Below are 14,426 nucleotides of genomic sequence, written 5' to 3'. Positions count from 1 at the left end.
CTCCTTGATGCTCTACTCTGTCAAATGTTAAAGGGATTGAGTTTAAAAGCAGGGAGGTTATGTTGCAGCTGTACAAGGCGCTGGTGAGGCCATACCTGAATTACTGTGTACAGCTTTGGTCTCCTTACTTGAGAAAGGATGTACTGGCATTAGAGGGGCTGCAGAGGAGGTTCACTAGGTCGATTCCAGAGTTGAAGGGTCTGATTTATGAGGAGAGATTGAGTAGATTGGGATTATATTCATTGGAATTCAGAAAATTGAGGGGGGATCTGAAGGAAACATATAAAATTATGAAGGAAATAGATAAAAGTAGAGAGGATGTTTCCACTGGCAGGTGAAGCTAGGTCAAGAGAGCATAGCCTCAAGATCAAAGAGGTTTAGGACTGAATTGAGAAGGAACTTCTTCACCCAGAAAGTTGTTAAGCTATGGAATTCTTTGCCCAGTGAAGTAGTTGACACTACTTCAGTAAATGTTTTTAAAGATCAGGTAGATTTTTTTGAATAATAAAGGAATTAAGGGATACGGTGAGAGCACGGGTAAGTGGATCTGAGTCCATGAAAAGATCAACCATAATCCTATTGAATGGCAGAGCAAGCTCAGAAGGCCAGACAAGCTACACCTGCTCCTAGTTCTTACTTTCCTGATGTCAAAGGCAGTCACTCTCAGCTCACCTCTGGAATAAAGCTCCTTTGTCCATGTTTGGACCAAAGCTGTACTGAGATTTGGACCAGGTGGAACCCAGACTGAAAGACAGTGAACAGGATATTTCTGATTAGGTACCACTCGTTTGAGAGTAGACTTCTCAGACAGTGGTTTGTTTGGATTAGTCCTGCTTTTTTGGACAGGACACACTGAGCAATTTTCCATATTTGTGTGAATTTGGAGGACTGTACTGGAACAGCTTGGCAAGCAGTATGGCAGGTCCTGAGGAATTAAAAGTCTTCAGCCAGGATGATGTAATTTTTGTTGTATCTAGGATTACAGGATTTTTTTGTGTAACGTAGTCATGTGTGAAGAAAATGGGTATTTGTTGTGATGCATTATATCTTCATGGATTTTGCCAGTAATCATAGCATGCACTAACCTGAAAAGTGTTTGATTTTTAAGAATGCTGTGTGAGCTGTTGCAATTTACAAAAATTATTGCCTGAGCCAAGGCTTTCAGGAGAGGAAAGGAGAAAATGGGGAAATAAAATCATGAAAATGAATTGTCGATTTTTAACATGCCTTTTTCCTTTTTACATTTTAGATGAGACAGTTTAGAAAATTCCAAACAGTTTTCAGTAGATTTTTTTTATTGCCTATTTTCTCAAAATTGAAATTTCTTTCATAGCTTCGCCGACTTCAATTACAACATATGAAACTTGCCAGACCTACGAGCGGCCAATTGCCTTCACTGCCAGGTCCCGCAAACTGTGGGTCAACTTTAAAACTAATGAAGCAAACAGTGCCAAAGGTTTCCAAATACCTTACGTCACCTATGATGGTGAGTGAGTTTTGTGGTGTGTTGTTTTTATCAGAAGCTGTCATGAGTGATGTTGTACCCAGGACTCGGCTGACGCTCCAGGGCAGTGTTGAGGGAATGCTTAATTGTTGAAAGTTTTGTGTTCTGGATGAGGCCCTCAGCAAAGGTCCTGTCTGCTTTCTCAGATGGAAATAAAAAGATCGACAGGACTATTTTGAAGACAAGCAAGGAGTTGTCCTCAGACCACCAATCAAATATTTTTAAAAAAACATTATCTATTGAGCACAGTTTGTTGGGGCTTGTTATGAACAAATTGGCTGCTGGATTTCCTGCAAGACAGCAGTGACTAACATTATAAAAGTATTTCTTTGGCTGTACAGCATTTTGGGACTTAATGGGACTTAACCTCATTAAGTATTGTTTAGCTATGTTTAGAAAAGGAGTCTTTCTTTTAGAATGTCCCTCATTCTCACTTCCTTTAATGCCTCTCTGAGTTGTTGCACAAATTCTTCCAGGGAGGTTGGTGCTGACTAGGGATGTTTATAATGGAATTATTGGATTTTGCCTTTGAGACACAGTTGTGTCATTACAAAAAAAAGGGCACTGTAAAACACTAAGACCCATGTCCAATCTATGAAATAAGATTTGAATTCACAACCTTCTGTCTCAGAGGCACAAGTATTTCCAGCAGATACGCAGTTGATACATCAGGGAAGCAGGAATATTGAATCCACAATGCTAATTAGGCAATTCTGACTCTGGTTGTAAGAAGGCTTAGAAGCAGGGCAGCAACAGGAAAGAGCAGCTGGAATGAATAAAGAAAAAATATCTGCTGGAAATGTAAATTTTCTGCAAACACTAAGAATAGTGTAAACAGTGCTGTATCATGAATGATTATAGTATCTGCATCAACAGCATGGTTAGTATTCAGGGTCAGCTGTTTGCCTTGTTTATGTATTGGAGGTCAGGAATTCAGGAATTTTTTAAATTCCTTCTTTGTGAACTTTGTTAAATTTGTAACTGCACAGAGAAACAATATTGGAAGTTTGAAATATAAACATTCACAATATTTTGCTTTTAAATATGGGAGATTTGTTTTACTAACTTTTACATTTCTTTTCTAGAGGACTATGAGCAGCTTGTTGAAGACATTGTCCGAGATGGTAGATTATATGCTTCAGAAAATCATCAAGAAATTTTAAAGGTGAATTACCTCTTGGATGATTAGAATACAATCTTATACTTTTACATTTAGATACTAAGTATCTTCCCTGATTTCTTTTTCATCCTAATCTTTATGATACTTGACATCCAGGGTTCTGCAGGCTTGGTCACAACCTTTTGTCTTCAAAGGAACATATTTGTCCAGTACACTCACTATTTCCTCCTTGAATGCATCCCACTTCTCTGACGTATTTTATCAGCAAATTGTTGTTCCCTTTCCACTTGGGCAAGGTCATATCTTCGTAAACTTAGCCTTTTTCCAGTTACAAAGTTTTATTCCAACCCATTTTATCCTTTTCCATAACTATCCTAAATTGTATGTTTAGTCACTATATCCAAAATGCTCCACCACTGACATAGATCCAGAATTGCCCCATTCCTTGATGACTTTACTATGTACTAACTGTAAAGGTTTTTCTGGAATTAATTTAAGAAATTTGCTCCACCCTTCCTTGCATACTAAAATTATTCCAGTTAATATGTGGGTAGTTAAAATCCTCGACAATTACTGCCTATTATTCATAAAGTCATACACATAGAAACAGGTCCTTTGGCCCACTATGTCTATGCCTACTATGCTGTTGCACATTAAGTGCTTATCCAGATGTTTCCTCAATGTTGCAAGAGTACCTGCCTCCATCACCCTCTCAGCAGCACATTTGATATTTCTATCAAATTCTTAGTGAAAAAAAATTCTCAGATCTTCTCTCAATGACTTACTCCTCACCTTAAACTTATGCCCTCTGGTTTTAAGACACATCTACCATTAAGAAAAGATTTACACTATATCTATGCCACTCATAATTTTGCATATCTCAATCAGATGCTCCCTCAATCTCCTCTGCCCCAAGGAAAACAACCCAGCCCATCCAGTCTCTTCTCATAACTGGGATTTTTCATCCTGGGCAATAGCTGGTTAATCTCCCCTGTACCCTCTCCAGTGCAATCATGTCCTTCTGATAGTGTGCCAACCAGAACTGCACACAATATTCCATCTGTGGCCTAACCAGTGGTTTTTAAAATTGTAACAAGAGTTCCTTGCTCCTAAATTCTGCACCCCGACTAATGAAGGCAAGTATCCGTATGCTTTCTCCACCACCCTGTCTACCTGTACTGACACTCCCATGGATCTATGGACTTGTACACCAAGCTCCCTTTGTTCCTCAGCACTTCCTCGGCACCTACCAATGACTATGCATGTCATAGAGTCATAGAATCACAGAGATGTACAGCACAGAAACAACTCAGTCCTTCAGTCCAACTCGTCCATGTCGACAGATATCCTAACCTAATCTAGTCCCATTTGCCAGCACTTGGCCCATATCCCTCTAAACCATTCCTATTCATATACCCAGCCAGATGCCTTTTAAATGTTGTAACTGTATCAGCCTCCACCACTTCCTCTGGCATCTCATTCCATACACACACCAGCCTCTGTGTGAAAATGTTCCCCCTTAGGTCCCTTTTATACCTTTCCCTCTCACCCTAAACCTATGCCCTCTAGTTCTGGACTTCCCCACCCCAGGGAAAAGACCTTGTCTATGTATCCTATCCATGCCCCTCATGATTTTATAGACCACTATAAAGTCACACCTTAGCCTCCAATGCTCCAGGGAAAACAGCCGCAGTCTATTCAGCCTCTCCCTCTAGCTCAAATCCTCCGACCCTGTCAATATCCTTGTAAATCTTTTCTGACCCCTTTCAAGTTTCACAAGGACATAGGTTTAGGGTGAAAGGGGAAAAATGTAAAAGAGACCGAAGGGGCAACCTTTTCATGCAGAGGGTGGTGCATATGTGGAATGAGCTGCCAGAGGAAGTGGTGATGGCTGGTACGATTGCAAAATTTAAAAGGCATCTGGATGGGTATATGAATAGGAAGCGTTTGAAGGGATATGGGCCGGGTGCTGACAGGTGGGACTAGATTGGGTTGGGATATCTGGTCAGCATGGACGAGTTGGACTGAAAGGTCTCTTTTCGTGCTGTACATCCCTATGATTCTGTGACCTGGAAGGTGGATTTGGGAGCTTGGTGGAGGGCGAAGGCATGAGAAGTTTCTATGGGACACCGTTAGAAGTGCTGGAGGAGTGGACCAAAATGTCACAGAGAAAACGGCCCTGTGAAATGCTGACAATGGAGGGGAGGGTGGTGGCTTCTTCCTGGAGATAGCAGAAATGGTGGAGGACATCATTTGAATGTGGAGATTAGTCAGGTGGAAAGTAAGGACAGTGGGAATGCTATCATTTCTGGGGGAAGGAGGGGAAGGAATGAGAGCAGACGTGTTGGAGATGGATCAGACATGACTGAAGGCTTCAACCACCCGACCCCACTCTGCCAAGGACATGCAGATCCTGGGCCTCCTCCATCGCCACACTCTAACCACCCGATGCCTGGAGGAAGACCGCCTCATCTCCGCCTTCGGACCCTTCAACCCCAGGGCATCAATGTGGACTTCACCCATTTCCTCATTTCCTCTCCTCCCACTGGACTGAGGGATCTGTTTCCGTGCTGTACATCTCTCTGACTCTGTGACTCTAAATCCTTTTCCAGCAAGATAGTTTGAGTAGCTCCTATGTCTCATAGTACTATGAACTTAGCAGTGTCATTTGATCAAAAGGTTTACAAATCAGACAACACCAGGTTATAGTCCAACAGGTTTAAGTGGAAGCACTAGCTTTCAGAGCGCTGCTCCTTCATCAGGTAGCCCCACAACCATTTGATGAAGGAGCAGCGCTCTGAAAGCTAGTGCCTCCAATTAAACCTGTTAGACTATAACGTGGTGTTGTGTAATTTGTAACTTTGTACACCCCAATCCAACACCGGCATCTTCAAATCAGAACAAAAAGGTGTTATCCTTCTTTTTGACAAAATCCCATCTATCTTATTCACTTGCATTGATAGTGGTTTTAACTTCCGGTTTCCTAGTTGTAGTAACAGCTACAATTTGATTCATAGTATTTTCCTTTTGTACTCCTTTTTCAGAATCACACATAAGACTCAATAAGTCCTATGCTTCCTTTGCAACTTCCAACTTTCTGAAAGAAGGTGTCCCACTTTATAACAATGGAAGCATTTAGACTTCCAATTTTCAACTTCACCCTCAGCATTTTTCTTTCACATCTTGGAACATTTCTGTCTGATCCTTTCTTTACGCTAGCTACTTGCCATCCTTTCACTCACTCATCCTCTGTCTTCCTTGAGTTTATGGAGGTAATGAGATAAGGTTCATGGATCAACTGATAATTTGTCCACCAATACTACTATCTGTTCAGCAGTTGCAACCCTCTGGTCTTTAACATGGGTCCTAATTAGAAATAGTAGTGAGTTTTTAATTTTTTCTATTTTCTTTCCTGGTTGCTAAACGTTAACTACCAACAATTCATATACAAGGACATCTAAATAACAACATCTACTTATCCCTTTCTCACCTTTTTTTAAAAAAATCTTGTCATTACATTTTTCCTATCAAAGCAGATAATTCTATATAGTCAACTGATAGCAAACCCCTCTGTGGTCAGCAAGTAAGCTATAGCTGCTTGTGAACATCAAGGTTCAAATAAAAAGATTGATGAGGGCAGAGCGATGGACGTGATATATAAGGACTTCAGTAAGGTGTTCGACAAGGTTAATCATGGTAGGCTGATTAGCAAAGTTAGATATCATGGAATATAGGGAGAACTAGCCATTTGGATGCAGAACTGGCTTGAAGGTAGAAGACAGAGGGTGGTGGTGGAGGGTTGCTTTTCAGATCGGAGGACTGTGACCAGTGGTGTGCCACAAGAATCGGTGTTGGGTCCACTGCTTTTCGTCATTTATATAAATGGTTTGGATGTGAACAAAGGAGGTATAATTAGTAAGTTTGCAGATGACACCAAAATTGGAGGTGTAGTGGACAGTGAAGAAGGTTACTTCAGAGTACAACGGGATCTTGATCAGATGGGCCAGTGGACTGAGGAGTGGCAGATGGAGTTTAATTTAGATAAATGTGAGAGCTGCATTTTGGAAAGGCAAATCACAGCAGGATTTATACGCTTAATGGAAAGGTCCTAGGGTGTGTTGCTGAACAAAGGGACCTTGGAGTGCAGGTTCATAGTTCCTTGAAAGTTACCTCACAGGTAAATAGGGTAGTGAAGAAGGCGTTTGATATGCTTGCCCTTATTGGGCAGAGCGTTGAGTGCCGGAGTTGGGAGGTCATGTTGTAACTGTATAGGACATTAGGCCAATATTGCAATATTGTGTGCAGTTCTGGAAGGATGGATGTTGTGAAACTTGAAAAGGTTCAGAAAAGATTTATAAGGATGATGCCAGGGTTGGAGGATTTGAGCCACAGGGAGAGGCTGAATAGGCTGGGGCTGCTTTCCATGGAATGTCAGCAGCTGAGAGGTGACCTTATAAAGGTTTATAAAATCGTGAGGGACATGGATAGGGTAAACAGATAAGGTCCTTTCCCTGGGGTGGGGGAGTCCAGAACTAGGGGGCATAGGTTAGGGTGAGAGGAGAAAATTTTAAAAGGGACCTAAGGGACAACTTTTTCATGCAGAGGGTGGTGTGTGAATGGAGTGAGCTGCTAGAGGAAGTAACGGAGCCTGGTACAATTGCAACATTTAAAAGGCATCTGGATGGGTATATGAATAGAAAGGGTTTAGAGGGATATGGGCCAAGTGCTGGCAAATGGCACTCGATTAGGTTAGGATATCTGGTCAGCATGTTCAAATTGGACCGAAGGGTCTGTTTCTGTGACTCGAAGATCTGATGTTGAAATTACTGTGTAGTTTTTTGAAGTAAATTTTACATCAGTAACAAAGTGAGAGGTTTTGCAGTGTGGTATTTGAAGAATGGTAAGATGAGTTTACACTTAGAGCTTACATCATATGTGCATAAATTAAACAGAATGGTATAACCAACTTTTTTTTAATCTAACAGGACAAGAAGCTGATTAAAGCCCTCTTCGATGTACTGGCACATCCACAAAATTACTTCAAGTACACAGCACAAGAGTCCAATGAGATGCTACCAAAATCTTTTATCAAACTGCTTCGTTCCAAAGTTTCCAGCTTTCTAAGGCCCTACAAATAGCTTGACAGGACAAAGGCAATAAAATGACCCACTGAATTTTATTTTTACAGCTTTGTAACCATAATATTTCACTATGCTGACTTTTTTTGTGGCTTTCTTCAAAAGGATCCCAGTTCACACTTCACTGTACATTATTTATAGCTCTCAGTCCATCATAATGAAGACTGTTCATTCCTTATATTTATGTGTACGCTGGTATATATGACCTGCTGGGAGCACATCCAAAGCCTGCTCCATATGCAAGCATACTTTATGCACTAGGACTTTCTGTCTGCATTGTGTGTTTTGTTTTCCCTGTATAAGAAAAGAAAGTGCAATGATTTCTTTCTCCTGTTGGATGTTTGAATGGAAGTTTTTTTCTACAGAAAGATGACAATATTTATATCTGCAAGGAAGCCTTTTTCGTCTCCACTGCAGTGTACCTTGACACCACCTGCAAATCACATCATAAAGAAAAGTGACAGGATTGCAATGTTGCGCATTAATAATTTTGGAATTTATTTGCACTTGAGAATTGTATTTGAACCTGTACAAAAGTTTGGATTTTGTATTGCCATTTTTAATTGAATTGAAATATTCACACTTTGTGTTGTTTTTCCTTTTTTATGCTGGTTTGTCCTGATTTTTTCTGATGCTCAATATTGTATCGAACAGTACAACTGGAACACAACCATTTGTTTAACAAAAAGGAGTTTACAAATCTCCAAGAATTTTAAATTGCAAGTATAGTTCTCGTGATGCATAAACTAGCCCTTTCAGCCCTAACTTAGGTTAATGCTCTGGTACATTGATGTCATTTTAGTGCAATTTTGGTAATCTTCTTCCAGCATATGAAATGTAATTCATGTTTTTCAGGCAATTTATTTGTTCACCTCATAATCTATATTAAGGTACAATTGAGTATTAGGAACATTACAATACAAAAGATCCTGAATTAAAATGCAAATCATGCATTAAAAGTAGTGCATATAAAGCATCCTCAGTAAATATGTAAATGTTTATAGCCATTGAAAGAAGCACATTTTAACGTGTGAAACAGAACACTACAATGTGAAATAATCGATCAATGGAAGCTCTATAATGGGAGAGCAATATAAGCCCTTCAATAAGTTAGGATACTGTAGGTTCTATTAAGAAAATGTCCAGGACCATTGAGAGGAGGGGAAGGGCAGTTGTCCTGGGTCCAATTGTGCAAAGGCCCAGCATGTATGACATGTATATATCCCAAAATCATGGCAAGCTGGTCAATTGTAGAAAAAATTTTAAAAGCCTTAAGTGGTACTTTTTTTTTAAAAAAATCTCCCGATCGACTTCTCCATCTCTAAGAAGGGCAATTGTAGTCAAAGGTAGTGAGGAGCATTTGATTAAGCAAAGAAGCTAGTCACAGAGGGAGTCACAACACAGCATTTAAAAAAAAGGGAGAGAAGAAAGTCAGGGAAGGAAAGCAAAAACTTTTAAATAATGGTTATTTTTGGGCCAACAATTCTGCCATTAGAAGAAGGATGCCAGTTTTGTAAACTTAAGTTGAGCAAACTGGCAAGCAGGTGTCATTTTCTTGTAATCTGATTTAGTCAACTGCTAATTGGAAAGCATCTAGTGTTTTTTTGGAAACTAGTACACTGCTTTATTTTACTTTTTTCTCTAACCCCCACACTACCGCCTAACTGCGGTAGTGCTTATTTTTCCCCAGCACCCATGGTGTGTGTGTGCAGGTGTGAGACACAGTGAGAGACACAAGGTGCACGAATCTTTATTCAATTGCCACCACCAGGAAAATAGGAAAACACCCGAGTGGCCAGTGACAAGCACTGCCCTTCAAACCAAAGGGTAATGCTACTGCTTTATTTCAGATTGAACAAAGCTGCAAAGTAATCTGTCCAAACTAATTAATCAATTAGATTTTCCAGCATACTTCTGAAGGGGTTGGATTTCTTTGATCTCCACTTGCTAACTTGGATTATTCAATGCACCAAGTTTGATACCTGAAGACTAGACTTGCATTTAGTAATTTTGATCTGTGGAGTTTTGCTATCACCACTCCACTGCCTACTAATCAATTATTTAAGTTGGGTAAAGCATTTAGATTTGTTCATTTCAAATAAATTCAAACCCAAAAAACAACTAGCATTACAAGCTAAATATAATTGATTATGAGGATAAATATACATGTAGCATTATTGATCCTTGATCAAATGATATATTAATTGCCATTTATTAGTTATGAAACCTAAGTTAGATAAACTGATTGATTCTGTGAATATTGCTCCCAGGAAATCATTCTGCTGTCCTGAAAAATAATTTTGTTTCCTTGTCACATTAAAAATATTTTAATGTCTGCCTTCGGTAATATTATCACATAAACACTAGATTTGCTGATATTAAATTTTCTCTGCTACTTAATGAGGGATAAACTCATTAATAATAAATTCAAATTGAGAATAGTAATCTCTACCCTTTGAAGTCTGCACAATCTTCATTTTGAAGTATTCTACATTTCTCTTCAACTATGAGCCTAAATTAGCAAATTTGTCATGTGGAAGTCTATAGGAACATTTTAGTGTGCCATTTGTGTTTAGAGAACAACTTCACATTTTTGTCTGATGCCCGGGGGAATTGAATTGAGCCACTGAATATCAACTTGATTCGAACCCAGAATAGCCATTGGAAACACAGAAAATAAAACTTTCAGGCTGATTATTTTGGGTTGGATTTGAACACAGATGCCCAGAATTAAAGGTCAGTGTATCTTATTGTACTGAGCCCACTGTTAAATACTTCATTCCACTTTATTGATTAAATATTTCTTTTACGTCATTGTGGCTGGCATGGCTTATGTTTGCACAAGGATATGAATAATATTAGACCACTATAAAGCAGATGTTTTAGAAGGATAGTAACTATTAGCAGGATTTTCTAATGTTTTTCTGTTGAATTATTACAATAATTTTAAAATGCGCTCAAGCCATGTTTCATTTATAAAGTTCATTCTCTAGTGAATCTGACTGTCATTTCAAGTCTAGGATGAACTTTATTTGTTTAAACATTGCAAAAGCAATGTCAAAATTTGGCTCTTTAGCAGCAAGTTTTAGGCCATTATGACTCCATTATCCTGACAGCATTAAACATATCTCAATATGTTCTTAAACTCATGTCCTTCTGTTTACTTGGCAATACAGATGCAAACAAGAGGGGCGTCAGGTGTGACAAATGTCACTGGAGTCCTCCTCAAACACTGGAGGCTGGAGCTTCTGAGCACTGTGGGCAACAGTGTGTGAATGACTGTTGGCTCCCAGAATTTAGGCCTGTTTTAGAAAGGAGTGTCTGAAAAGTTCAAAAATGTAAACCAGACACTTGAATTCTGACTCATCAAATAGAAGTCTTTTTAAAGAGGTGGTTGTAAGATTACTAAGACTATCTACCAAATTTGATCAGCAGCAAAGTAAACATCAGAATTAAAGCTATGATCTCAAATTTGCCCTCCCCACCACATTTCTATTCCGCACTGCCTGGCTTTGGATTGTACAAAAAATTAGCAATGTTTGTAGTGATGGGGAGGAGGGAGCACCTTTGACTGATTTCTGCTTTCCTACCTGTAAACCAGGATGCTCACTTTGTCCTGGATAGAAGTGTAAAAGGGATGTTTTTTGAAATGTATTTGAATTCAAGGCACTTAGGGGAGGGGGGATTTAACTACTGCTTGCTTCAAATGGCTCTGTACATTAAAAGAAAAACCATAAATGTTACGTCAGTAACAACTGGACTGCAGTGGGTCAAGTGCACATGTTTTTTAAGCAGGAAATGGCTATTTCACATTGTAATTTTTTCCACTGTCTGATGTGTGTACAAGTACAGTTCACACAGTGTAAACGGTAACATATATATGAAATATGAGAAATCAAGGCCGCCTTTCCTGTTTCCCCGTAACTAAATTTTAATTTTGTATGATAAGCTCAGTATGCACTCCTGATGGGTTAACTAGCTAAATCCACTGACTCATTAGATCAAAAACTCTTGAACCCATCCCCAGTCAGTACTAAATTAGTTGATTACATCCAGGCAGGGAACCGATGGTGGAAACATCAGTCAGTGGACTGGTCCCTGCTGGACAGCACACATGCATGGACAATGTGTAATGATATACGTAACTGGGCTCAGCTGTGATGCTGCACCAAATAGCCTCGTGTGCTCATTAACTGGGTACAGAGATTTGCTGGTGGTTGTTAGAAATGGCCTCAGCAGGAAACAAGAAAGTAGGATTTTTTTTAAAAATACAGAAAAAACTTGTTCCTTTGGCATGTTAAATAGTTTAGTGGCTGACTTAACAGGAGCTGATATTGACGTTTACACAGGTTAATGTGTGGAAGTTGTTGCCTTTTACTCTGCGTGAACTGTAACTTATCCAGGAGATTCAAAGTTGCATTTTGTAATACTTCAAATAAAAGTAGTTTTATAAGTGTACTCTTTTTTTAAAAAAAAGTGTTACAAATTACAAAAGATTTTGTTTCTGTTTCATGCTGGCACAATAAAAATTCCATTACTAAAATTACTTACCAAATGATGGTTGGATGAGAGCAGGTTTTGCTAATATTCTAAATTGAGAAGTATCGATATTTGAATCTAGTCCTCATTTAATTGTTTTGGAATTGTAGGCTGCTGTAAAGCTTGCCTGGTTTCATCATGTAACACGTTCAATGATAAAAAATAGCACTTTCAGTCTGAGTGAATATTCAATTGGTGAAAATACTGATCCTATGAAATTTCCTGTTGGAGGCTTATCTGGGAAACCACACCTGAAATGACATGAACATGTGCACCCATTTTACTGATATTAATATATTGCAATTTTTATTGATATACGCCGGATGGAAATTAGCCATAAATCAACTGGGACCTAAGGAAAGTGCTGCACTCAACACCTTTTATCTATGAACATGAATATTTCAAGCCATCTCTCACCTTTGAACATCAGCCACAGTTTATAATATGCAGTTAGTGAAATTCTTCAATTTTTGAACATGACACCATCAAAAATGCACCCAAACAGATCAATTTTAGTGAGCATATTTTACTCTAAAGTATACCTCAAAAACCGCAATAAGGAATCAGAAAATGTTTTGTTTTCTGCTATGCCTAATGTTGGATTTATTTTACACCCATTTTGAAGCAGCTTAATTGTAAGAAATGCATGTATGGGTCTTTCCTCTAGAGTGGGGTGCACACTTTGTAATGAGGTGACATGCATTTTCTTTTATTCATTGATTTCACTGAAGTATGAGTATTATTTGTCCATCCTTAATTGCCCTTGAGAAGGTAATGGTGACCTGCCTTCTTGAACTACTTCAGTCAGTTTGGTATCAGTACACCCACAGTGCTGTTATGAAGGAGTTCCAGTATTTTAACCTGGTGACATGGAAGGAACAGCAATATATTTCCAAGTTCGGATGCTGACTGGCTTTGAGAAGAAGTTGCAGGTGGTATTATTCTCATATGAGTACTGCCCTGGTCTTTCTAGATGCTAATGGTCATGGGATGGGAAGGTACTGTCTAAGGAGCCTTGGTGAATTCCTGCAGTACATCTTGTAGATGTGCACACTTCTGCTACCATAGTAGCAGGTGCGAAGGACTGAGGAAATGATCAGTATTATGTAAAACTTGACCCAAATTTCCTTAATCTTTTACATCTGATGTTATACTCCAGTTACATCTCTTGAAGCAAAGATACAGAAAATACAATTCCCTAAATACTTTGACATTATCAACTCTTGAACAATTATTTTAAATGTGCATAAAAGGGGTAGGAAGTAATTTAAATTAGATTGCTGAAATAAAAGCATACTTTAAATACCTTGTACCCATGAAATAGTTGTATCGTGAAAATAAAAAGATCTAATGACTAAAGTTTGCATTCAATTATTTTTCTTCAAGTTCTGTAAAATCCACCACCCTCTCAGGGCAATAATGGAAGGTCAGTCAGTCTTGCCAGTGATGTCCATAATTCAATGATGAATCATACATAATTATAGATCAAAGAAATCCTTTGTCAGGATGGCTGAAACCCCAGATCATTAGTTGGGAACAGTAAAGCAGACTATCACACTAGTAATGCTCCAGACAGGAAGGGGAATACAACTTTTACGAACCTAAGCACTGCAAAAAGGGGATTAGTTAGCTTAGTTGGCTGGACATCTGGTTTGTAATGCACAACATGCCAACAACATAGGTTAAATTCCCCCACTGACTGAGGTTACCATGGAGGACTCCTCAACCTCTCCCCTCGCCTGAGGTGTGGTGACTTTCAGGTTAACCCACCACCAGTCATCTTGGTCTAATGGAAGAGCTGGTATGATCATGGCAACTTTACAAATTTCTGTAAAAAGTGACTGTAATAAATCATGAGTTAAAACTTTGAAGTAACTGATGGTGATAGTAGAGAAAAATAAGTAGATGACGAACAATGGGATTGTCATTGATTCACTGAAATAACCACTACCTTCAAGAACCTTAAGTTGCATCACATAATCTTGGCTGATACTTAAACATAATCATGAAAGAAAACTATCTTTCAGATGAAGCATTAAACTTATCCCAAGGTACTTGTTCATGTAAAAGATCTCACGGTACTACTGGCTGCTTCCCTTTTATTCTAAATGATATGAGAGAATCA

At 38.9% G+C, this 14,426-nt stretch overlaps 1 protein-coding gene across 3 annotated transcripts in view; it reads left to right on the top strand.

The window, feature by feature from the left end:
• Window positions 1–12,256, top strand: part of LOC140467163 (signal peptide, CUB and EGF-like domain-containing protein 3) — a 377,653-nt gene extending 365,397 nt beyond the window's left edge. For all 3 annotated transcript variants that reach the window (XM_072563295.1, XM_072563294.1, XM_072563296.1), the window contains 3 exons: window positions 1,334–1,486; window positions 2,590–2,669; window positions 7,610–12,256. In XM_072563295.1, the coding sequence (XP_072419396.1) occupies window positions 1,334–1,486; window positions 2,590–2,669; window positions 7,610–7,762 (386 nt within the window). In that variant the 3' untranslated portion in view covers window positions 7,763–12,256. The remainder of the gene's footprint in view (window positions 1–1,333; window positions 1,487–2,589; window positions 2,670–7,609) is intronic.
• Window positions 12,257–14,426: the final 2,170 nt, after the last annotated feature.

This window comes from Chiloscyllium punctatum, chromosome 45 (genome assembly GCF_047496795.1).
Source record: "Chiloscyllium punctatum isolate Juve2018m chromosome 45, sChiPun1.3, whole genome shotgun sequence".
NCBI classification, from domain to species: domain Eukaryota; kingdom Metazoa; phylum Chordata; class Chondrichthyes; order Orectolobiformes; family Hemiscylliidae; genus Chiloscyllium; species Chiloscyllium punctatum.
The sequence above is the reverse complement of the archived record's forward strand: the minus strand, read 5'-3'. Positions and strand labels throughout refer to the sequence as shown.